The sequence below is a fragment of the Lepidochelys kempii genome, chromosome 2 (assembly GCF_965140285.1).
Source record: "Lepidochelys kempii isolate rLepKem1 chromosome 2, rLepKem1.hap1, whole genome shotgun sequence".
In the NCBI taxonomy this organism is placed as follows: domain Eukaryota; kingdom Metazoa; phylum Chordata; order Testudines; family Cheloniidae; genus Lepidochelys; species Lepidochelys kempii.
In genome coordinates this window covers 247,519,560-247,544,681 of record NC_136381.1, presented here as the reverse complement: position 1 = coordinate 247,544,681, position 25,122 = coordinate 247,519,560, and the positions used below count along the sequence as shown (strand labels likewise).

Genomic DNA, 25,122 nt, shown 5'->3' with positions numbered 1-25,122 from the left:
TGAGCATCCGCATTTTTGTCATTAAACAACTGGAACATGGGGCAGATATGATGGGATTTGGGCCAGTCAGGACAAACAATCAGCACCATTGCTCCACAGCAAACACAACCAGAAGTAGGACCAAATGATCACAGAAAATTTAGACACAACACTGTATGGGGGACTGCACACCCAGAACAGCAAGAAGAGTAGAGTTGTGTCTGGTATGGTCTATTTATATAAAAATCTATATTAACGCCTGCATATAGGTTCCATGTTTACTGGTCCTCGCTTCCTTTTAAAAGTGTTCTCTTTCTTCCCAGCCTTTCCCTCCCCATCATCCCCACTTTGCTCCGGTTCCTCTTACCCTCACCAATTCCCATGCCACAGCCCCTCTCCCTTGCAGCCATAGTTCTCCATTCTCACTCTGTTAGTCAAGCAGTTGAAAACAGACACCAAATTGCTACCCCCCTTTTTACTCACTCTTGTATGTCAAAGCCTGCAACATTAGCAAGGTGGCCTAAAGATTTTAGTGACTACACGACAAGGGGAATATCCCATCATTTATATAATTTTGATTATGCTAAGTAAATGTTACCTAGCCAGGGGCAAAGCATCGCTGAATCAGCAGACAGAGAGAATTAAGGAGGAGCAATCTAGTTCAGGGAAAATAAGAACCAGCCCCTCCAATAATTGCTGGTCATTTTTTTGAATTGAAATCAAAACCAACTGTTCTGTGGGTTCCAAACCTTTGGAAAATGTTCTTTTTCCCATTAAACTTGATGTTTGTGCATGCTTGTCCCTTCTAGTGCTCTTCAGGACTGGAGCTGGAAGGGCCAAAAGACTATGAGAATGGCTGTTTTTATGGCATTTCTGCCCTGGATTGGAAGTACCAGTAATTTAGCAACAGATTTTCACAGATCTCCATAGTTTAGTAAATGTAAGAGATCACACAAAACATCTCACCCTTCAAATGCTTACATGGACTGGCCCAATCTTCAAACTTTGTTACTTTCTAATACAAATTCTACCTAGGGAGAGGGAGAGCAGACAGAATTAGCTGATAGGATTCAGGCAACCATTGCCTGTGCACACTCACCCTGGGATACATTTCCAAAGAATTGATAAGGGATTTTAGCTGCTCAACGGCTATTAAATTCAGTGGATGCTGTGTGACTAAACCCTTGTGCACTGCTGCATGTCCCAAGTTGTTTGCCTCACCAGAATAAACAAAACACATGTTCCAATATGCTGCTCTTTAACATGTATTAAGAAAACATTGTTTTATTAAAAGCCACACCCGGATCTTTGTTAAAGGTTGGATACAGATCTGATCTTTGGAACATGAGCCCAGTTTTAGTTCTTACTGTATCATTAAGCAATGTATGCAAATATAAATATTGAACAAAGAATCCCTTTATTTTACATTAAAGTTTTGGACTGATTTTGGAGTGCACACTGCTTGCTAGACATTAATGTGACGCCACTTGTGGAATACTCTTTGCCACAGATCACTTAAAAAATATCTCAGAGATTTATTTATTTATGTACCTTGAAGTTACAAACGACAGTCTATTGCTGCTCTCCTGTTCAGTGTGATCAAAGCATCAGTGACTCTGAACATTTCTGAGCTTTGCCATGCTGGTTTTCCAACTGCTTAATCTCAACTAATTGCAGAGGGAGAAGGAAGCTGAGGATGTCACTTCAACCAGAACAAAATGTCAATTCAAACCAGAATTAAAGTGTACACATTTTAAAATAATTTGGGGTGGATTTATGAGGTACGCTAGACGTAAAATTAGACATAAAAAAAAGCTCCTGAGAATGTTGGAAATAAAAAGGTGCAGGGGTATTACTTACAGTCCTATAAATTGAAACAGATAACCCATATTTAAAATAGTGCCCTAACATCCATTTAATTTGGGGTGCACGCCTTGCTCCGGTGTTGTTTTCCATGGGCATGTGAAAAAATGAGTTGTATACAAAACAAAAAATCCATGTTTATGTATAGATGATGCGTTCAAAGGAAATGGATGGTGATGAAACAGAATCACACAAGTAAGGTTCTGTCTGAAATTCACATGTGGCTGCCTCTGAGGTTCATTTTCTGTTTCCGTGCTTCACTGGAAGCTGTTCTTTCCTCCAGAAGGGTCGGGGCGGGGGGGAGCCTATCTTGCATTTTTGGAGGCTGGACTCTCAATTCATCAATGTGGTTTATACAGCTTCATAAAGGCTGTTAGGAACAAAGCGATGGAAAAAGCAGTACTAGCATATGAATGACTTTGTAGTTCAATTGTAATTAGAAATGCATACAAGTTCTGCCACCCCTTCTCATCTTGGGTAGCATTTTTCTATGCAACCAGAGCTCAGGATTTCAATGTAAAGATGGCAGAATATGACTTTTCGCGCATGGCAGTAACGTCATCTCTAATTAACACTAATTCATGTTTGAAAAGTACTTTGAGCTCTTCAGATTAAAGATAATGCTGATGTCATAAATATAAAGGGAAGGGTAAACCCCTTTAAAATCCCTCCTGGCCAGAGGAAAACTCCTCTCACCTGTAAAGGGTTAAGAAGCTAAAGGTAACCTCGCTGGCACCTGAACAAAATGACCATTGAGGAGACAAGATACTTTCAAAAGCTGGGAGGAGAGAGAGAAACAAAGGGTCTGTGAGTCTGTCTTTATGCTGCCTTTGCCAGGGATAGACCAGGAATGGAATCTTAGAACTTTTAGTAAGTAATCTAGCTAGGTACGTGTTAGATTATGATTTCTTTAAATGGCTGAGAAAAGAATTGTGCTGAATAGAATAACTATTTCTGTCTGTGTATCTTTTTTGTAACTTAAGTTTTTGCCTAGAGGGATTCTCTATGTTTTGAATCTAATTACCCTGTAAGGTATCTACTATCCTGATTTTACAGAGGGGATTTCTTTACTTCTATTTACTCCTATTTCTATTAAGTCTTCTTGTAAGAAAACTGAATGCTTTTTCATTGTTCTCAGATCCAAGGGTTTGGGTCTGTGGTCACCTATGCAAGTTGGTGAAGCTTTTTATCCAACATTTCCCAGGAAAGGGGGGGTGCAAGTGTTGGGAGGATTGTTCATTGTTCTTAAGATCCAAGGGTCTGGGTCTGTAGTCACCTAGGCAAATTGGTGAGGCTTTTTACCAAACCTTGTCCAGGAAGTGGGGTGCAAGGTTTTGGGAAGTATTTGGGGGAAAAGACGTGTCCAAACAGCTCTTCCCCAGTAACCAGTATTTGGTGGTGGTAGCGGCCAATTCAAGGACAAAGGGTGGAATATTTTGTACCTTGGGGAACTTTTTGACCTAAGCTGGTAAAGATAAGCTTAGGAGGTTTTCATGCAGGTCCCCACATCTGTACCCTAGCATTCAGAGTGGGGGAGGAACCTTGACAGCTGAATATAGGTATTATTATATAAATGTACAATAGTATTATGTGCATTTGTATTGGGGTTGGAGTCATAACACATACTGATTGCTATGGATGAGTACCTCTGGCTCTTCGCTGGCTAGAATGTCAGATGTGGTCAGGTGTTCTTGGTCTTGCCTTGCTTTAGAGACAGGCACATAAGGAGGAAAAAGGCCTACAGTTTCAAAACCAAAGAGTGATTTTGGGTGTCCCAATTTTTGGCTGCCCACTTGAGAGAATATTAAGGGGCCTGATTTGTAGATGGTGGGTGCTCAGCATTTTCTAAAAATCAGGCCCCTTTCTGATGTCTCAAGTTGGGCACCCAGAAATTGTGACACCCAATATCATTAGTCAAGTTTGAAATGTAGGCCGAGAGCTTTATCACAACATTATTACAGCTCATGGAGATTCTTGGGAATCATCCCCAAAATCAGTCCAATATTTACTAGGAAAAAGAGGCCCATGACTTTATCAGCTAAAGATAAAACCCTTTACTCTCTTCTCACCTCTCTGTCTTTCCTGGCCGAAATCCTGTTTTTGGATGATAATTAGGCATCCCTTGACTTTATTCAGGGTGTTACCTGAGGTATTTTATCTTTCTCTTGCTCTGCACTAATTTTAAAGAGAGCATTCTTGAATCCTTCTACTTGATCCATAATTTCTAATCTATCAGTAGTTTCAGGCAGGGGCATTGGAACAAGGGGGGGAGCAGAGGGTCATGGCTCCATCACTGTAAGGGTGAGTGACGGTGAGGAGGGAGTAGAGAGGAGCAGCGAGGGTCTTGGGGGAGAAGAGGCAGTGTAGGAGCAGGGCCTCAGAGGAAGAGGTGGTGCAGGGCTGGGGGGCGGGGGAGACCTCAGGGTGGCAAGGCCTGGGGGGGCAGGGCCACAGTTTAGGCACCGGTGGCCCCACACTTTTAGGGAGCTTCCACTGCTCCTGGTTTCAGGTGTGAAATCCTGGTTCCATTGAAGTTCCTGGGAGTTTGCTTATCTGTGAACCCTGGACAAATGGAATTCAATCTATCACATATATAGAAAAACATTGATGGGAATGTTCACGGGAGATGATCAGCATGAATAAACATCCAAAAATATAGAACAGGAAACTACTGCTTTATTTCTCCTCATCTGTTTTAAATTAGTTGCTATTGAACTGTGGTTTTTGTCTTGTCTTGACATGTATGGTCTGTCAGCAATATTTAGGACTAATAGCCAGGAATGGGAAAGTATTACCAGGGACTGTGATCTGTTGAAAGGGCTGGATTTAGTTACAGCAAACAATGCCTTCACACATAAGTATTAGAAGGGTGGGACCTCAGTTCTGTTCCAATGTCTTTTCTGTTCCTTACATTAGTAAAAGCTAGAAACGTATGTGAAATGCTCATCCTAGCTGGAGTTATGTTAGAGTGAAGCTAACTGCTAAAGAAAGAACACTTTATACTAACTATTGGGGCCTTTTGTGTCTTTGGAACAACTTCTAAACAAGCTGCTGTCTCACATGGGGCTTTATCCTTATGAGACCAAACATGATATTGTGGGAAATATCTATCCTATGAAATGTGTGTCATGTCACATACTCTCCCTCAGGGGCCTGTTAGCTGGTAAATACATACTACTACTTAATGGTCCCTTAAAACAAATTATTGCCATCAAAGCCACAAACAGTTGGCTATTGTGCTTGTAAATTATTTCTGAGGGCCCAGAGGAATGAAAATTATTGTGGTCAGGGTGGGGTTCGTCTCACCTCATAATTATTATTTTCCATGCTGAGAACCCAGACCGGCTCTGGATGAGAATTGTATTAGCACATCTAAGCAGAAATCACAAGATTTGTCAGAGGAATTAAGATTCTGTGCATGTGGCTTGGAGATACCAATCAAGGAAAGTGCAACTTGAATGCTTCAAGATTATTATTTTTAATTACTAATTGCTCTTCTCATCTAAAATTAGACGTGCTGCACCATCGCTTCGAAAGCGCAGCAGCCCCCGCGGGGCAAAGTGTGGAGATCTGTCAAAAGGCCTTCTGGGAGCTGCAAAATTCTAGCTGCCGTTTAGGATTTGTGCCTCAGAAGGAGCGAACTTTTTGTGAGATTAGTTGCTAGTCACAAAGACTCATTAGATGGTTGCCACCGATGATCAACTAATCCTTTTGCAGCTTTGAACGTAATTGCTGGTACTCAGTTCTCAGACGGAGCACATCCAGAATGTGGGGATTTTGTGGTGCCAACAAGGCAGAAGTCAATGGGAGCTAGAGGCCCATAAGACTCCTAATCACACTACCACAGGAGCAAGATGCTATCTAAAAGATTTTTCCATCTAAGACTCATCTTTTTATAAACAAATGAAACTTTTCTGGTAAAACCGTTAACATCATGGAATTTTTTTGTGAAAATTTCCGAGCTATTTTTCATCAATATTTTTACTAACATCATGAGAGACATTTTTCATTTACCAAAACCCTAGTTTTTACCAAGAAAACATGATTTTTTCAATAACTGAAAATGTTCTATAGCAAGTTTAGTAAGCATGTTAATAAAAATATCCTGCGAAATTTCATGAGAAACAGAAAATGAATTTTTTTCACAAAATAATTTTCCTATTTTACAACCAACTCTAGTCTTATGTGTCTTGGCATTCCTGGAGTCTACAGGTTTCATGGCCAAGGCTTTCTCTCATGATATGTTCCAGTTAAACTATAAGTTATGAGGCTTAGTGAAGGAATCACTGGGTGAAGTTCTATGGCCTCTAGGCGTGAAGTTCAGTGTTATGCTGAAGATCAGACTAGCTCATCACAATGGTCCCCTTTGGCCTTAAAATCTATGAATTATGATGATTATTATTATCATTAATAATACATAGCTCTAGATTTTTTCATCTTCAAAGATCTATTGTAAGCATTAATTGATCTTCACACAGTTGTGTGAGGTAGGTAACTTTCATCACCATTTTACAGATGTGGAAACTGAGGTAACCAGAGCCTAAGTGAGACCACAGAGGGAGTCAGTGTCAGAGCTGGGGTTAGACCCCATCAGTTTCTTACTCCCACTCAAAAGCATTAACAGTCAGATCAGGTCTGTCTTTTTTTTATAGGACTTAGGTCTCCCTTAGGTGCGCCTAAGCACTTTTGAAAATCCCACCAGACACCAATCTGCCTCTGGTCTCAGCTGCTGAGCTTTAGGTGTGACTCCTACTGTGACTGCCATGAACTCAGGCCTAGGACTGCCTTTGTTCATCTATGGAATGTGGCTATTTGTGTGATCACATCATTAAGACTACACTGGGTTTTAACCAGTATGCTAGAAATGTCTTTCTAAACTGGACGAAATGTGTTGTACTGGATGATTGACAACAACCCTCTTACTGCTTATGCACTGTGGCAAATGACTGGCAAATCCTGAAAGAAGAAACTAACCCCCCTATATATTTTTTTAAAGATTAAAACAGAAAGGGATTATTGAGTTCAGGATGTCCTGGATTGGACAGTAGCAGACACCCTGATGGCATGGTGCAGACTAGATGCATTAGAATCAAAGCAAAAAGAATAATGTTCGTCAAGGGACCTTTTGTCCATAAGGAGCTAGCTCCACAAAGGGGACTTCAATGCAGCATTGCAACAACTAATGTTTAGGCTCCCTGCCACCTAGTGGAATCCACAGCCCTGAGTTAGGCACCCAGGCTCCCTACACAATACATGGGGTGAGATAGGTACCTAAATCCCTTTGTGGATCTAGCAAAGGGCCTGCATTCCACTTTTGTGACTCTAGTAGTATTCCCAAATCCTGGGGGGATGGGACTGAGCATTCTTTGTCATGAACTGTTTTGCATATTGTTGATCCACTCTGCAGGAAGCCCCAGATGAGTTCACAAATAACTGTTTCAGGGCCAGCCAAATACTTGGACAAATAGCTTGCCTGTGTGAAAATTCCTCCCACTATTCTGCAGACTTCTCAGCTGTGGCCTTTTTCTGATTAATGTAGCCATTATATTGCATCTGAACATTGCTTCTGAATGTAATGTTTTACAAACCAGCAATACCTAGAAACAAAACAGAATCAATAAACACAGTGCAATTCCCTTTGGTGATTCAAGCATTCTATTAAACTTAGGATCTGATTATAGCTGTGGAAATTAACTTGCCTGGACCCAGACAAATAGATTTTGCTTTACATGAAAGCTTTCTAAGGCTCTGGCCAAATCATGTCTACACTACAGACTTAAGTCGATGTAAGTTATAACACGGCTGTTACTCTGAAACTTTTAATTACATCGGTTCTGCATGTCCACAGAATGCTAGTTTACTGTCTTTAACTAAAGTCTGGGACTACCCAGGATAGTTGGTGGAATCCCCTCCCTTCCATATCCTCCTCCATACACACACAGACACTCTCTTTTTCTCTCCTAAAAGAAATCTTCCTTTATTATGTTGTTTATAATATTGCTAAAAAATCTGCAAACCAAACAGTACCCAAGAAAGTCACAAGCCAATAAAAATTAAAATACTAGCTACAGTGACTGGGCTAAGCAAAGATGAGGTAATAATAACAGTTGCCTACACTGGCTATCTGATACTGAATGCTTTATACCCATTAGTGCCTTGTGTCAGGAACCACAAGTCTTAAACCCTGGTCCCACAGAACTCTTAGGGGCAAGTAAACTCTAACCTGTCACCCAGAGACCTGCTAACAGTTGCTAGGCAGACGCTGAACCCTGACAGAGGACACCAGTCCTGGACCCTGACTGGCAGAGTGCTGGTTTGACCCTGTACCTCAAAGTCACACCCTGGAACCTCTATATTCACCATGGTAATACGATTATGATATCTTCTGTACAAAGTATACCTTGTGAGGTATCATTTTAAAAGTCTTGATCGGTTGAACATTAATTTCCTGTTGGATTGTGTGTACTATCATTGTATGTGAAGTTATGAGGCATTGCCATATGCGTTACTGAAATATGTTGGGAACACCCACAGTGAGCCTTTCACTTATAACAAAGGAGTATCCATCAATAGCCAGACAGTGTTAATGGCTCATCAACACCCATCAAGAAAAGAATCCATTATCCCAGAGACTCTTTAGAGAAGATAGAGAGGCAATGGAGACTGCTTGACCAATAGGAACTGCCTGATCCCTACTTAACAGCAAAGATCTTTCCAGCAAGCTGGAAGAAAGTATAAAAGAGGGGAAGTGACTTGGCCTCTCCCCCCTACTCCCCCATCTCAGAGGCACCAACTTTCCAAAATCCTGGGGCATGGTCAACCTCCGGCTCTTCCCCAGGCCCCGCCCCCACTCCACCCAAGGCCCCAGCCCACCCTGCCGCTTCCCGCCCCTGCTCCACCCCCACCCTTCCTCTTCGTCGCCAGTTCTACCCACTTCCCTGAGCAAGCCATGTCCTTGCTCCTCCCCCCTTCCTCCCAGCCTCCTGCATGCCGTCAAACAGCTGAGTGAGGTGGGTGGGGGGTGCAAGGAGGGAGCGGGAGGCGCTGATCTGCAGGGCCTGGCAGTGGGCAGGAGGTGCTGGGGGGATGGGGAGAGAGGAGGCCTGCCGGTGGGTGCTCAGCACCCACCATTTTTCCCCATGGGTGCTCCAGCCCCAGAGCACTCATGGAGTCAGAGCCTATGCCCCATCTCAACACCTGGAAGAATGTCTGAACTGGGGAAAGACTTTGAACTGGAGAAGGATGGTCCCAGGCAGGAAGGTAGTCTTAGCTGGTGTATTGAGGAACTGTAACCTGTTTGTACCACCTGTCAGGGTGAGACATTGTTTTATTTAACTCTTGCTTATATGACAAGTTTAAGATTTAGAATCTGTGTTTACTTTTCATTTTCTTAATGTAACTATTTCTGACCTTTACACCTACCACTTATAATCACTTAAAATCTATCTTTCTGTAGCTGATAAATCTGTTTTATATTTTGTTTAAAACAGTGCTGGGACATATCAGCTCATGTTAAAAAGGGTTGTTGCACGTCCACTGCCCTTTTGACAGAGTGGCGAACTAGGTAATGAGCTTATACCCGCCACGTTTCTGATCAGTGCAAGATGGTACAGTTCTGGGATGCAAGGCTGGGGAGCTGGGATGAACTGGCTGGAGCCTTACTATTATTGGTTCATGAGTGATTGAGAAATCATTGATATAACTCAGTTGGGTGTGTCCCTGCCTGTGGATGGCTGTGTAAGTGCAATGTCCGCCAGAGGTTTGTAGCTTGACATCAGCATCACAGTGTGAGAGCCATCCCAGATTGGTAGGTTCGGAGGGCTCAGGGGTCCCACAGTCCAGGTTGCACCCGGGGGACACTGCCACAGCTGGGGGTCCTTCTATATATACCCAGCGCAGGAACAGGAAGTTCCCTGTGCAACTGAGATCCATCCTGCTCCTGCAGACTCGGGCTCTGACCATTAGATCTGTCTGCCCATGACTCCTTGCTAGCTCACAATATGCAGTGACAGCAGTCTTCCTCTTTCAGAGCTACCTGGGTTATGATAATGCCAATAATAAAGCCGACAGGTATTTTACAGTATTGCTTCCCTGTTCTTACTTTCCCGCAGGTAGGCCCAAGGAGTACAGAGCTGTTATGCTACATTAGGACTGAGGGCAGGCCTGTACAAAGCTGTTAACCTGCTGCCATGCTCTGCAGAGCTGTCATGTCAGCTGTTCTGAGCCAGAAACTAAAGTCATTTTCTGCTCCCAGCTGAGAACAACAAGCACAAATGACGGGGAGAGCTAACTACAGGGAATACTGTGCTGGCTACATCTTCACTGCAGAGTTAACTCAAGTTACCTACACTTGAAGTGAAGTGGGGGGGCCTCCAAAGCAGCAGCACCAATTAACTGAACACCCCAGCAATCACAGCAAAGCACTGAGAAGTGAAAAGTACCTGTCATTATTGAGCAGGTGTACAGCTAAAACTAAATAGTTCCCCACCTAAAATGACTGTGTCCCACCTATACATTGATTGCCCTGAGGGTAGTATATTCCAATCCATAAAGAACCTCATTTTTTTTTTTACCACTGAACAGTACCTAATCAGTAATCAGAGAGGTGAGCTGCTACTTAGATGTTCTGTCTTGAAATGGGAACCTTTTCCTCCCCTCCTCTCCAAGAAACAAACATTTCCTAGAAGAAAATAGCACTACAAAAGTAAAAGGTGCCTATTCCGGAACAGACCATTCAAACAGCAGCTGGGATCAGTAGAGGAGAAGCTGACAATTTTCTCATGCATTTCTGAAAACACTGACCAAACTCCAAAAAGTTTGGACACAGGTTGTGGCTCACGAAGCATCGCGAGCTGATGATATTTGCATCCTGATGTCAGCTTAGAACAGTCTGTGTTTGGGGAACTTTTCCATGGAGAAGTGATGGGCCGTGGATATCACTGCCTTTTGAGTCCAGTTCTCTGGAAGATGGATTGGCTTATATGGCCTCCTGGTAAGGCTGGTCCTTTTCTGCTGCTTTTGTGCTGAGGTTGGGTTCCTGACCTGGGGATCATACTGTGATGCAATGTCTGTCCCCCAGGTGACCAAACCTGAACCCACAAAAGTTTGGGTTAGTTCTACTAACTCTAACAGGGCTGGTTTGGCCAGGCTGCTTCCTCTAGAACAGCTCAGTCAACAGGAGGAAACAGAGCTTTGAGCTTGCATTTTCATTGCAGATGGGGTAAAAAGATCAGCAGCTGAAGCCTTGAGTTGTTAAAATCACAATGCCATCTAAGGAGTATATGAATTCAAGGTTTCATGTGGTTGTGTCTTTCCATGTGCTCTTCTCTTCACCTTCCCCATTCCCACTGAAAAATTCACATCACACCTCTAAATTACCCACAAATTCAATGACCCAGCTCATATGGTTGCATGTGGATCCAGTTCAGATTGGAGCTCTGTTGAATCTGTGTGCATCAGAGTTCCAGCACAGCTGTAGGTTAATAGACAAGCAGGAGGAAGACCCCATGGAGCAGATGCAATGGTGTGTTTCAGACCTAAAGGGAGTGGGGATAAAACAGGAGCTGGGCTATCAAGGAGTCAATGGCACAAGGCATGTTAGCAAGAGATAGAAAAGCAGCCCAGGGGAGGAGAGTGGAGACAGCCCTAGGGCAGATTTTATCTATCTGTGTCAATCCATGTAGAGAGAGAGTGTACACTTTGGAAGAAACATGTCCAGAGAAGCAAAAACTTGCTGGAGGAAGAGAGTTTGGGAAGTTAAGGATTCACTGACTCAGGTATTTTTTTTTTGTGTGTGATTCCTTTTACTTCAAAGGAGGCTCATGAAAATAATTAACAAATCAAAGAAGCCGCAAGACACATCAATGGCCCAATTTGATTATTCTGTAGTTTCCCAGGTGGTGAAAGGTGTAATGTATGCACTGTATCCTGTATAAACCAGTGGAGTATGTTGCAAACAATAGAGCTAGGATACTGCCCCTAAGCATAGTCACTAGGTCCGGGGCCAATAGCAGCTGTCTGTACAATAGGCACAACTAAAACAAAGTGGGAGGGGGCACTGGAAAAGGAGAGGTGGTCACAGTGTCCTCTGATCCGCAGCAATGTGTACGCAGAAGTGTCAACATGAGAGTGTGTGAAACAGTAGTTGGAGGAGGGAGGAAAGACTGTCCACTGGTTATGGCACAAGCATAGGATTTGGAGACCTACTTTCAAGTGCCTGCTCTTGTAGGCCCCAAAAGGAAGCGGGTTAAACAGAAATTAAAAGGCACAGTCACAAAAGTGAAGCGCCTGCAAGCTGTATGGAAACTTTTAAAAAACACCATAACAGAGGCTCAAATTAAATGTATACCCCAAAATTAAAAAACAAACAAACAAAAAAAAAAACATAGTAAGAGAACCAAAAAAGTGCCACTGTGGCTGAACAACAAAGTAAAAGAAGCAGTGAGAGGCAAAGAGGCATCCTTTAAAAAATTGGAAGTTAAATCCTACTGAGGACAATAGAAAGGAGCATAAACTCTGGCAAGCCAGGTGTAAAAGTATAATTAGGCAGGCCGAAAAAGAATTGAAAAGCAACTAGCCAAAGATTCAAAAACCAAGAGCAATTTTTTTGGAAGTACATCAGAAGCAGGAAGCCTGCCAAACAGTCAGTGGGGCCGCCTACCTCACAGGGGTGTCACAAGATAAGCACATTAAAGGCAGTGAGGCACTCGGATACAATGATAATGAGGGGTTACATAAATAAGCAGCTTTACAATCACACAGCAAGGGTACATTATATAGGAAGCCTTAGCTACTGCAAGCTGCACTGCACTGCTTTCCATCAACCCATATGTGTCCTTTAGACAGAGAGATGTTTTGTGCCTATCTGTATTGGGTCAGTTCTCACTATAGACCTCGTTGTCTCTTCTTTATAGTGGAGTGAGATGAAGGTTGGAGCCTGGTATCCAAAATATGAAGTACTTGTTTCAAACTGTTTGTGTTTGGGTACTTAGCTAGACAGTATACCTGGTCAGCTACTGTCAGATTGCCCCACTGGTTTTTCACAATGTCAAAACCTTTCCTACTGCAAATTCTGAGTCCATCATGGGGACGCGTAGCATTCGTATGTTGTGCAGCATTTGGATTTCATTGAATGGTCCACAATGCTATCCAGGACTTTTTCCTGGGTGGTTATCATTAATTGGTCAACACTGAATTTCATGTGCCATTAACTTTGTTGGGGCTTTCTGGAGTCCCTCCCAGTCTTCTCTAGTCCTCAGTAACCTAAATAATTTTGGGTCACTTGCAAATTATGTCAAAGACATACACAAAAACAGACACTCCCCTTTTTTGGATCACTGACAAATATTGCAAACAACACCAATTTCAATATGGAACCTAGGGGCACCAACTGCTGCTAACTATTTGTCACGTTGAAAATTGACTACTTATGCTTTGTTTTCTCTCTTAACCAATTTCTAATTCATGACAGTTCTTTACTTCTGATCACATGACTACTTAGTAATAACCTCTGGGGATGGACTGTGCCAAAGACTTTTGGAAAGTCCAAATAAATTAAGTCAACTAATTCTCCTTTGGGGCCAGTCCCCACCCGCCCCGCCACACACACTGAAGTCAATGGTCATCTCTCCTTTGACTACCACAGGCTTTAGATTAGGCTATTAATGACCATTTTGTGTGCACACCAAGATTTTTCTTGACAGAAGACATGTTGGTTTATTCCTATCAAAATATTTTTTCATAACAGATTTTTATAATATTTTTTAAATTGTTTCAGCAAATTTATCTGGCACTGAAGTAAGTATGACTGGTCTTTAAATACCCGAATCACTCTAGTCCTTTTGTTTAAAGGTAGTGTGGTCCTGGCAGCTGGCTAGCTCAGTTCAAGATTTCAGAGACGTGTTAAGTGTACCACTTCACTGGTGGGTGAACTTCAAAGGAATGTTAAAAGGCACTAGGCACTTCACTTGTTAGAACAGATGTTAATTGCATTTGTCTTCATCTACCTACATCCTGTTTAACGTATATTAGTGTAACTCAATTAACCCGTTGTTGTTATATCCTTTTTCATGTCCTGTAACTCTGTAATTACTTTTACATTATGTATGCAACTCTACTTAATTAACATTAGGTCAAAAGGCCTGTATTTAAATGTTTAGATGTGAAGTTACTTGATGTATAAAATCTAATGAAGTATTGTTCCTGGCTATCACATTATGCTTACATTATCTCTAAATGGCCCATCAGCCGGAACTGAAGCCTTAAAACTTTGAATGAGAAGGTTGTTGATTTCTAAGCATTGGTCATTATATGAAGAAGAGTGGAAGATCCATAGACTTTGTCTACTTTTAGTCAACAAAGCAAGGTCCATGTGGTGATGAAAATGCTTGCTAGACTGTTTTCAGCTATAAAAAGGCACACTGGGAGTGATTCCACACCTTTGAGCCATCTGAACACTGACGGGGGGTTCCAGATGCAAGACAGAGGTCCCCAAAAGCCATTTTGGGAAACCCTGAGGAACTTATTGAAAACTAGCAGACATTACATCTCTGCATCATTTGGACTACAAACTCTAATTCACCTGTACTGTATTTTATCTGCTTGAACCTCTCAATGACTCTCATTTTCTTTTCTTACCTAATAAATCTTTAGTTTACTTAAGAAATTGGCTGTCAACGTTGTCTTTGATGAGAGCTGAAGTACACCCTAACCTTGGGTACATGATTGGCCCTTTGGGGCTGGAAGAAAATAATGTGTGATGAGTATTGTTTTTAATAACCTTTCATCATTAAGTCCAGCTTGTCTCTTGGTAAATCATCTGGAGTGCCTAAGGGGACTGCCTCTGGCTCCATGGTGAGACAGTATTCCAGTAGCGCACATTTATTACTGGCTTGGCGATCTCTAATTATAGAATATACCAGTTTGGGGTGTCTGCCCTGTTTTCTGACAGTCTGACCTAAGATTGGCCCCTCAGTTGTGAGCCACATACCAGGCACTGTGACAGATAGGTTAACTTTTATTACGCTCCTACCTTCTTTTCCTATAGCCCTTAGTGTTGCTGCTTATAGCAGTTTTACCTGCTTTTTCATTTGTTCTCTCCAGAGCTGCTTATTCTCCACAAGTGTCAATCCTGGCAGATTGTGGGTATCTTGAGGGAAAGGAAAGTTACTTTATCTGTAACTGGTGACTAAATTACCTGCTTCTCTGAAGATATTATCCTGACAGGATTATCATTCACTCTCAGACTTTGGGGTTTATCTTTATGTACAGAGAATCAGCATTTACACCTTGTATCTTATTTTTGTTGAGGCCCATTTTTGGGCCATGATTAAACTGGTTTATCATTTGGGAGCTTCACCTCCAGAACTGACAGGAATGTCTGGGAGTCAGCATTAACACATGGCAGGTGGTGGGACATGCTGGCTGAGGGGAGAATGGCCCTCACTTTATCCCACTACTGCTGCCCTCAAAGGATCAAAGTTCTGTAAGAACTGAGAGAGTTCGGCTGGTCTCACACTAAGGAATCAGAAGTCAGAATCTTGATGGAGTTATATTTTCAGAATTACAAGTAAGTGATTGTCCCTTGTTGGCAGAAGATACATCAACCATCAGAACAACTCAACCCTGATCTAGGAAAAACACTGATGCCATTCTACAGATTTACTCTCTTCTGCTCTGGTCCCTCATTGGCTCATTTCAGTCAGGCTCAAGAGGGATTTGCTTGATCTTTCCTCCTTCAGCTACAGACTGCATTACAGCCATTACAAACACCTGGGCTAGGTCTACACTAGAGAGCTTACAGCCGCGGAGCTGTACCAATGCAGCTGCACCACTGTAAGATCTCTTGTGTAGCTGCTCTATGCTGTCGGGAGAGAGCTCTCCCGTTGACATAATTAATCCACCCCCCATGGGCAGCAGTAGCTATGTTGGCGGTAATAGTGCTGTGCACTTTACACTTATGCTGGTGTAACTTATGTTGCGCAGGGGATGGAATATTCACATCCCCGAGCGACATGAGTTTTGCTGACATAAATGGTAGTGTAGACACAGCCCCAGTGTCAAACTTTTACATCTGTCATTGATTGTTACCCAGTGCCATCTATTTTAAGAATGTGGTTTTGAGTGCATGCAAACTTATCTCTTCTTTTACCATAACAAGGCACATAAGAAGGAGATTTGGGGGTGCTGTGGAAGTAACGGTGGATAACGCAGGAAATTTTTAGGAGATTTGAGGAATGGATTTCACTCACTCCACATATTGATAAAGGCTTACCATATTCCTACTCAAAACCAGAAACCACAAGGCGAGATGCTGTTTTTAAACACTAATGCATCTTTAGAGAGTAATCACTGGTGTTTGATGGCTTGTGCTAGCTCTTTGTTGAAATTAGCCTTGAAATTAGACTAGTTTTTTGTTTGACTTTTTGACATTTTCTTTCTCTTCTTTATATTTTCCATGACACCATTACAGAATATAGAAATAAATAATAATAAGTTAATAATTAATACCTAGCCCTTGTATAGCGCTTTTCATCAGTAGTTCTGAAAGTGCTGTACAAAGGAAGTCAGTATCATTATCCCCATTTTACAGACAGGGAAGCTGAGAAACAGGGAGCTGAAGTATCTTGTCTAAGGTCCCCCAGCAGGCCAGAGCAGAGCCAGGAATAGAACTCTGGTCTTCTGAGTCCCAGTCCAGGACATCTTTCCACCTTCTACAAACTGGGACCAATATTACTACCAATAGGAATGTTTTTTTTAATTTCAGCTTGGTAGGCTTGATGTTCCACATATCATTACAGGTGTGAAACTTTCCATTCCCAGGAAAATAATATTTAAAAATGAACAAATATGTTTGTAAAGTGGGGTTTGGGAGAAGTACCACTCTCCAGCTATACCACTCATTGGCTGCGTGAGGTTGATCAAATCTCTCCACTATGTGCCTCAGTTTCTTTGCCTGCAACATGAAGATCAAGATACTTGCAACAAGGGTGTTGTGTGACCTAAGGCAGGTCACATCACCTTTCTGTGTCTCTGTTTCCCCTTCCATTCATTTCTGTCTTGTTTGTTTTGTAAGCTCTTTCAGGCAGGGACTGTTTGTCACTACGTATATGTGCAGCATTTAGCACAGTGGGATCCTGGTCTCAGTTGGGGCCTCTAGAAACTACTGTGCTTTTGAGACCTGTGGATGAAAATCATCATATAAGAACTGGGTAATAATAATAATAAAATTAATAATAACGACAACAAGCTGTTTGCAAAGTGCTTTGGGATCATTGGATGACAGACTATTTCTGATAATCACAAGGAACTATTATGATTGTACAACCTAAACCCTGAGAAGGAAACGGCCAAATCCAGTCACAGTTGTGATGCTCTGCTCCACCAGAGGACCATGGCTTGGATGATCTCCCAGGTCTTTACATGAAAGGTGTTTATTTACTAGGGTCTGTGGGGTTTTCTTACAGCACAGCCACTGAGCTGCAGGCAGGCACGGAAGTCCCATGACACTTGACCAGCTTTCATTTCCACCCATACCGTTTCCATCCCAACACATACATACAGAGATCCAGACAGACACACACCCCTATCATCTGTGCTTGCTAGTGAAATATGTTATCCACAAACAAAGGAACAAAGATCTGCCTTAAAAAAAAGGGGAGGGGGAGGGTTGGAGGAGTAATTGCTCTTACAGTCAGTTGTGATTTCGTAGGGGGAGTTGAGGCGTGCATCTCCGCAGGGTGAAGTGCTCACATACAGATGGAACAGAATGTTTTCTTTCAGCCTGTAGCCTCCCTCTTTTAATCGCACGAAGACTGATTGCTCCCAGTCCTCTCGCCGTTTGCTATGATCACAAAAGAAGTTCCGGGTCATTTGTTACATTCCAAATCAGAAACATTTCTGCTTTCTCAGTGGTGGTTTTGTTTCTCTTTGTATCCTTTGGGGGTTTTGTTTGTTTGTTTTATTAGCACCTTTCATCATATTTTGGCTAGTGTCAATGGTAGAAAAATAATAAGCTACTCTAAGTAAATGAGGTGCTCAAAAGGTCCAGGAACTGTCGATGTGTTTCTTGGCTTGCTTAGCTGGAATTTATTCGAATGATAGAGGGGATCTGGATGTGCAAATACAGTACATAAATCTCATTGGTACTGATGGGACTTATGTGCACATATCAAAGGAGAACAGCTCCCTTAGGTTTAACAAATTATCCCTATTCATCACAGCCCCTAAGCATGTGCTCAGATCCCATTGAAATTCAAGGTAACTTAAGCACATGCTTAAATGATTTGCAGAATTGAGGTCATATCGCAGTGCCCTGAATTTATGAACAGAAATCCTGAAAAGAAAATAACAGATTTCAAAAAGAAAAGGAGTACTTGTGGCACCTTAGAGACTAACCAATTTATCTGAGCATAAGCTTTTGTGAGCTACAGCTCACTTCATCGGATGAAGCTTATGCTCAAATAAATTGGTTAGTCTCCAAGGTGCCACAAGTACTCCTTTTCTTTTTGCAAATACAGACTAACACAGCAGCTATTCTGAAACCTAACAGATTTCAGACATCCAAAAACGGGCTTCTGTTTTCCTCCCTATTCATCCATAGCCAAGTGTGAATGCTAAAGGAATGCCGCCCCCTCCCCTCACCCCCCCCCCCCCCCATAACTGACCTCTGATTCTTGACTGACAGTGGCTCTCTTGTCTGTTTTGAAATCTTTGGGAATCACAAGTTACCTGGTGAAATGAAGATAGAACCTGGGCCTTGTGCACCAAAAACACAGACCTTTACTACTTTAGCTAAAATACTAATTCTTGTCCGAAGTGCTGTTGTAGCTGTGTTGGTCCCAGGATATGAAAGGGACAAAGTAGGTGAGGTGATACCTTTTATTGGACAAACTTCAGTTGGTAGAAGGTACAAGCTTTTTGAGCTACACAGAGCACTTCAGACACTGCTTCCTTTCCCAGACCTAAGAGCTCTGTGTAGCTTGAAAGCTTATACCTTCCAGCAACAGAAGGTGGTCCAATAAGAGATATCACCTCACCTACCTTGTCTCTCTTACAAAACTAATTCAGTTAGAAGATAAAAGCTTACTACTGCTACTGCCTAAGTGGCTCTGCAGCTAGAAGGGGACACATTGCACTTAGCCAACCTGTCACCCTAGCAAAGGTTGCTAGAGAAGGCAAATTGCTTTCACTAATGTTGTTTAAAACAAGAGCAGGTTTCATGGCTGCTCTCTTGTGCAGCATCCCAGGTGATTTCCCTTTGGATTGTTTGAAGGCAGTGATGATTTTTTTGACAGACAGTAGGATCACACACCTTTTAGCGATGAGGATTATAATTTTTAAGGTGATAATGTGATTAGTGTAGCTGAGAAATGACAAGCCGCTCACACTGTGATCGCACCTCTGTCCTCAGATACACCCAGTGAAGTCAATGAGTAGTATGTATGCATATCTGAGACCAGAACTGGGTCTGTATGTGGAAGGTTCTCCTACTTGGAACAGGATTTCTGCCCATCTAATCTGAAATGTGAGCAATCCTTTTGCGCAGGGTAATTCTGCTGCTCTGCCTACGCTTGGTGTAACTGGGATGCTTTTCTTCCAAGATGGGAACAGGCTTGTTCCTTGCGGGGCCTGCTTGTTTTTTCCCAGTGCAATCTGTGTGCCATTAGAGGTATTTGGCTGTCACTCTTCCATGGATTGGTTGTTTTGTCGGTTTTTGAGGCTATGATGCGTTTTCTGTCAGGCAAAATTTACAGGCACATTACCCTGCCTGTAGGAAAAGCGAGCCACAAGGTTTCCTGAGAAGAGACTGCCACATGTAGCTCTCTTGTTTTTCTTCCTGCTTTGACGGAATTTTCCCAATCACACTAATTATATTATCGCCCTGATAGAAACCTCTGAAATAATAAAATACCTTTAAGACCTGCTGCTTGGACTTCAGAGAAATCACTGTTGCCTTTAAATAATTCACTACAAAATCAGCTGGGAGACTGCAGAGCAGGGCAGTCTTAATGCTGCTGAAACCTGCTATTATTATGTAAAACTCTGTGGGGGGATGGGAGGGGGAGAAAGCTTGTGTGACTTAGAAACAGTTGCTAGGTAGGGTGGTAGGTATGTTGGAATAGTCCTTTACTGGGCTGGATTAAGGGAGTTCATAGTAATCATCACCCACCCTGTTCTATTATTTTTCACTGATTAACCCTATTCCTCTTCCACTCCCTGAGTATCAAGGAATATCTATGGCTAATGGGAGATAAATAGCTTCTTTAAAAATAGTCAGCAGAGCTAGAGGGCAGTGCAGCCTCGGTCTTGTTCCAGGATTCTGAAAGCATTATTATCTCCAGGCTCCTAACCAGCCTGTGGGGTGGTATTTCTAGGGCTGATTTTGAAATCAGATCCCTCCCTGCATAGCAGTTGAGCATCTCTGATACTGAGACAGCCACGATTCTCTTTTTAATGAGAACTGGGGGCAGCATGACTTGGGTGGATTCCCTGGGCACCATGTATACCTGTGCTGGATCCAGGTGCAGGGTTATCCTTGTGCTCTCAGAGTGCTAGGACGAGGGGATCCCAGAGCCAAAAATGATGCTCATAAGAACGGGACAGTGAGAGAATGGTATACCGTGTCAAATGCACTTCTTCTCCCAGAGCCATTGGGCCAGATTCCCCATTACCTAGCCCCTGCGTAGTGTGAATGCACAGAGGGTTTAAAATATTACTAAGTCAGAATGTGGTATACACCTACTTTGCACGGGCGCAGATAACTACACAGTGAAGAATGAAGTCTATTGTATTGGCACAAGCATCATGACTTCAGGATCTGCTATCAGTATACCCGTTCCAATGCAGGCAGTGGCTAAAAGGCAGAATCTATTCCTATGCATTTGGCTATTATGCACTCTCTTTCTTTCATATCTGGTATTTGGGATGTGAAGGAAGGCCTGCAGGTGAGCAGAATTGGTAACAGCAAAATAGCAGAAGTTGGGAATTTTGAGACACAGGTAGGGCTTCCTATTTTCAGTGTATAGGCCCTGATTCAAAAGAATGTGCTTAACCCTAAACACGTGCTTAAGCCTTTCCTTATTCAGCAGGACACAAGCATATGCTTAAAGCTGACTTCAAAGGGATTTAAGCATGTGCTTAAGATTAAGCACATGTTAAGTGCTTTGCTGAATCAGGTTCTTACTCTCTGAAAAAATTACAGGAGTTATTTTGGGCAAACAATGCTTGTAAAATGCAGGTAAGGGAAGTCTGTAGACCAATTACAGTACTATAAATGTGTATGGTCTCCCACAGGTACCTTAATAGCAAGCTTAACAGAAAAGCAGTCAAGTCCATTAAGAGACCACTGGGATGAAAACAAGGTATGAGTTAAATTTATGGCGAAGTGGCTGGTTTTATTGCAGCTAATTTCATTTGATTGGATGAAAATTACTACATGCTTCATCATGTATAAGCTAAAGTGTGGTTTGGATAGAGGTTGCAATCTGATTGGTTGGAAATGCATAAACTCCCAGTGCAGCTTATCTCCCTTGGAACTGCAAAGCCTCTTTACTAGCAAGATCACTATGCCATACCAATATGTTCAATAGGCAGATAATAGTTTTATTAAGGGTGACCTGTAAAGAATGAAAATAGAGAGCCTGATTCTCCTTCTCACACCAATGTAAAGCAGAAGTAACTTCACTGAAGTCAATGCAGTTCACTGGTATAAAACAGTTTTGGTAGCCTTTCTTCATTCTTTATGATGTATAAAGAAGGCCCCCAAAAAGTTTTTTTTGTTGTTGCTTTTTATTTTTACATTGGAAAAGTCTGGTCTTTTCATAGACATCTAGAGAATTAGTGGGATTGTGACTGTCACAAATAAAATAAAATAAATCTGAGCAGCCAAAAATTTTTGTAACATCTATTTAATTCAAACTTCTGACAAACTTTGAGAGAAAAGTTCTGCTTGTGAAACATTCAACATGCCTATCTCTTCACTTGAGAAATGAGAAAGCTCCCAGTCCAGGCCTCTAATCATCAAAAACCTCACCACCAACAAAAAACAACAAACAGGGAATTGGCATTTCTAATGTCAAAAACAAGAAGAATTAAAAATATGCATTTGTAATTTAAATCATTTTTATAATTTTGTAGTTGTATCAAATATAGAAGATAGCAGAATGTCCTTGTTCACTTATCTAGTCCTCCTCCATCCCTATTGTTGCTTCTTCATGCATCCCTGTCCCTGCTTTTTTGAAGCCCGTCTACAGACTATTAGACAAAAGTCTGAGTCTGCAAAGAACTTAAGCATGTGTTTAAGTCCCATTGAAGTCAGTGGAGTTATGTCAATTTACTTCTCCTAAGGATCAGATCCCATTATTAAGAAAACAGAGTATTGTTAAAAACTCATAAAATAAATTCACCGAGGTGAAATCCAGCCCTCACAGACCAAATTGAGTAGCTGGGCTGCGTGGGGGACAGACAGATGATGAAGACTGTAAAGTAGCCACCAAAGCACTAATGTGTCCTTTCCATAGGGAAGGACGGGAGCATTTATGCAGTAGAGAATCATCTGTCTTTTCCCTAGTCTGCCCATGCATTGGGGTGCAGGGAATCATTCTGGGACTGAGCTCTGCACATGGCATATAGACCCTCTGTACGTCCCCCCCAAACCTCTGCCCTAAGCTGTGCAATGGAATCACATTGGGTTTGTCTGCCAGGAGAGCCTCCACGCCAGTAGAAGATGGAGCAAAATTTAGTCCAAAGTGTAGAAGTTGTTACAAAAACCCGCTTAGCATTTCACTTGAACATCCACAGTTTCTTGACTTGTGACAAAGCTCCTGATGATGGCTTGGCATTTCCATAGTATAGCAGTGAACATTTGGCATGAAGAGTATGTAACAAGGTTATATATATTCACATTATTCTTACATATAAAAGGATTATTTGATTTATACATGGATAGCAAGGGAGCAGAACCTGACTCTACAATATTTTCAGCTCTGTGTTTCAGAGGGTGTTGGGGTTTCACCATTTTTGTTGGGATTTTTTGTGTGCGTACAGGTCAGGGGAGCAGTGGTTTTGGTTCTTTCCTGAACAGAAACATTTGCAGAAGTCGCCATAAGCAGAATTTGTATTGCACTGAGAATTCGCTTTACAAAAAAAATGTTACATCAATCAAAATAACATAATATTACTGAATGTATTATGAAGCTGGATCAATACAATAGCTTAAAATATGGTGGTAGCACTTATAAGCCAAGAGAGACGGGTACAGCTTTCAATATAAAGCAAGTAGTGGGGTCGCTAACTGCTGAAAACATAATAATTTAATGTAAACTTGAAATGAAAACAATAAAGAGTGAAGGAGAGAGAATGCTAGTTGTGATTAAACCCCTCAAGTGTCTTGTCTGTCTCCCCAACCTCGTTAGACCATCCTCATCTATTTAACATCTTCTCCTTGTAGTTTGAAGTGCAAATTTACTAATGTTGTTATGACTATTATGGTTGACCTCGCAATGTGTCAGGTGCTCTCCCACATGTTCAGGAAGACACAGTCCCATCTCAGAGATGCTTGCATCTTCGGGGCCTAATCCAAAGCCCTTTGAAGTCAATGGGAGTTTTTCCATTTACTTTAATGGGCTTTGGATAAGGCCCTGTGAAAACAAAAAATGGAGAGTACAACTTACAACTGAGGGTTCTGTTGTTGTTGGTTCTTTGGATCTTTGATAAAAATATATGCTACACACCCACAGCTTCAGCTCCTTATTTGTTTCTTGTAGGCATCTTGCTAGATACACTCGTGGATAACACTTAGCACAATGGGGCCATGAGCCCAGATTGAGGATTCTAGGAACTACCAAAATGCGAAAGAATCTGTCCAGAAAAAAGATTTGGAGAAAGTAAAGTCTTAAGCAGGGGTGGGCAAACTTTTTGGCCCAAGGGCCACATCTGGAAATAGAAATATATGGCAGGCCATGAATGCTCACAAAATTGGGGATGGGGTGCAGGCTCCGGGGTGGGGCCAGAAAAAAGGAGTTCAGGCTCTGGCTGGGGGTGCAGGCTCTGGGGTGGGTCTGGGGATGAGGAGTTTGGGGTCTAGGAGGGTGCTCTGGACTGGGACCAAGGGGTTTGGAGGACAGGAGGGGGATCAGGGCTGGGGCAGGGGGTTGGGATGCGGGAAGGGGTGCAGGCTCCAGCTGGGGGTGTGGGCTCTGGGGTGGGGCTGAGGGGTTTGGGATGCAGGAGGATGCTCCAGGCTGGGATCGAGGGGTTCGGAGGGCAGGAGGGGGATCAGGGCAAGGGGTTGGGATGTGGGGAAAGGCTCAGGGGTGCAGGCTCCGAGGGGCGCTTACCTCAAGAGGCTCCTGGAAGCAGCGGCATGTCCCTTCTCCGGCTCCTACGCGGAGACACGGCCAGGTGGCTCTGCACACTGCCCCATCTGCAGGCACTGCCCTGGCAGCTCCCATTGGTGTGCCGGAGGGGGCCATTGGAGAGTGGCCATTGGAGCACGTAGGAGCCAGAGGGGGGCCATGCTGCTGCTTCTAAGAGCTGCGTGGAGCGGCTCCCGACCCTGCTCCCCAGCAGGAGCTCGAGGGCTGGCTTAAAACGGCTAGTGGGCCACATCCGGCCCGCAGGCCGTAGTTTGCCCACCCCGGTCTTAAGGATCAGCTCAGAAAGGGTGATTCATGCACCCAGGGCAGTGTAGAAGAGATAGACAAGGATGCCATCAAGGCTGAGGCTGGTATTGTTGTGGCAGCAGAAGGGGAACTTGTTAAGAGACAGAAATGGATAATTAATGACTATAAAAATGAATAATCTAAGAAACAATGACAAGGGCAAGGCTGAAGACACTAGCAACAAAGAGGCACCCACATCAGAATAATTTCCAGTAACTATGCCTGCTATGACATTTTTAACAAAACAAAGAAGGAGCAATAATATCTAGTTCTTTCATAGAAGGTCTGCTATATTGTTAACAGGCAGTGGTTCTCTAGGAAGCCAACGAATGTGTTAATGATCAGTGTAGTTCAAGTGTGTGTGTGTATGTGTGTGTGTGAGAGAGAGAGAGATGTAAATCACTTTCCTGAGGTAACTCAGGTTCAGCAAGGAAGGAAAATGCCTGTAATAAGAATCTCTGACCAGCGAGGGTTATTATTAGGTCTGTGGTTAAAGAATTTGCAGAAAATCATCAGACTTCATAAAACTTGACTTTATGATTCATATCTAATAGCTGCTGAAGGAAAATCAGCTGGAATGAAAGAGCTCATAACCCAAAACAATAGACTATCTAACTCT

The 25,122-nt window shown here is 42.6% G+C and overlaps 1 protein-coding gene across 1 annotated transcript in view; it reads right to left on the bottom strand.

Moving 5' to 3' along the window:
- The window catches only part of ADARB2 (adenosine deaminase RNA specific B2 (inactive)), a 432,280-nt gene that overhangs the window by 35,842 nt on the left and 371,316 nt on the right, over positions 1–25,122 (bottom strand). The window contains exon 6 of the mRNA XM_073334472.2: positions 17,532–17,683. Coding sequence (XP_073190573.1) covers positions 17,532–17,683 — 152 coding nt within the window. The remainder of the gene's footprint in view (positions 1–17,531; positions 17,684–25,122) is intronic.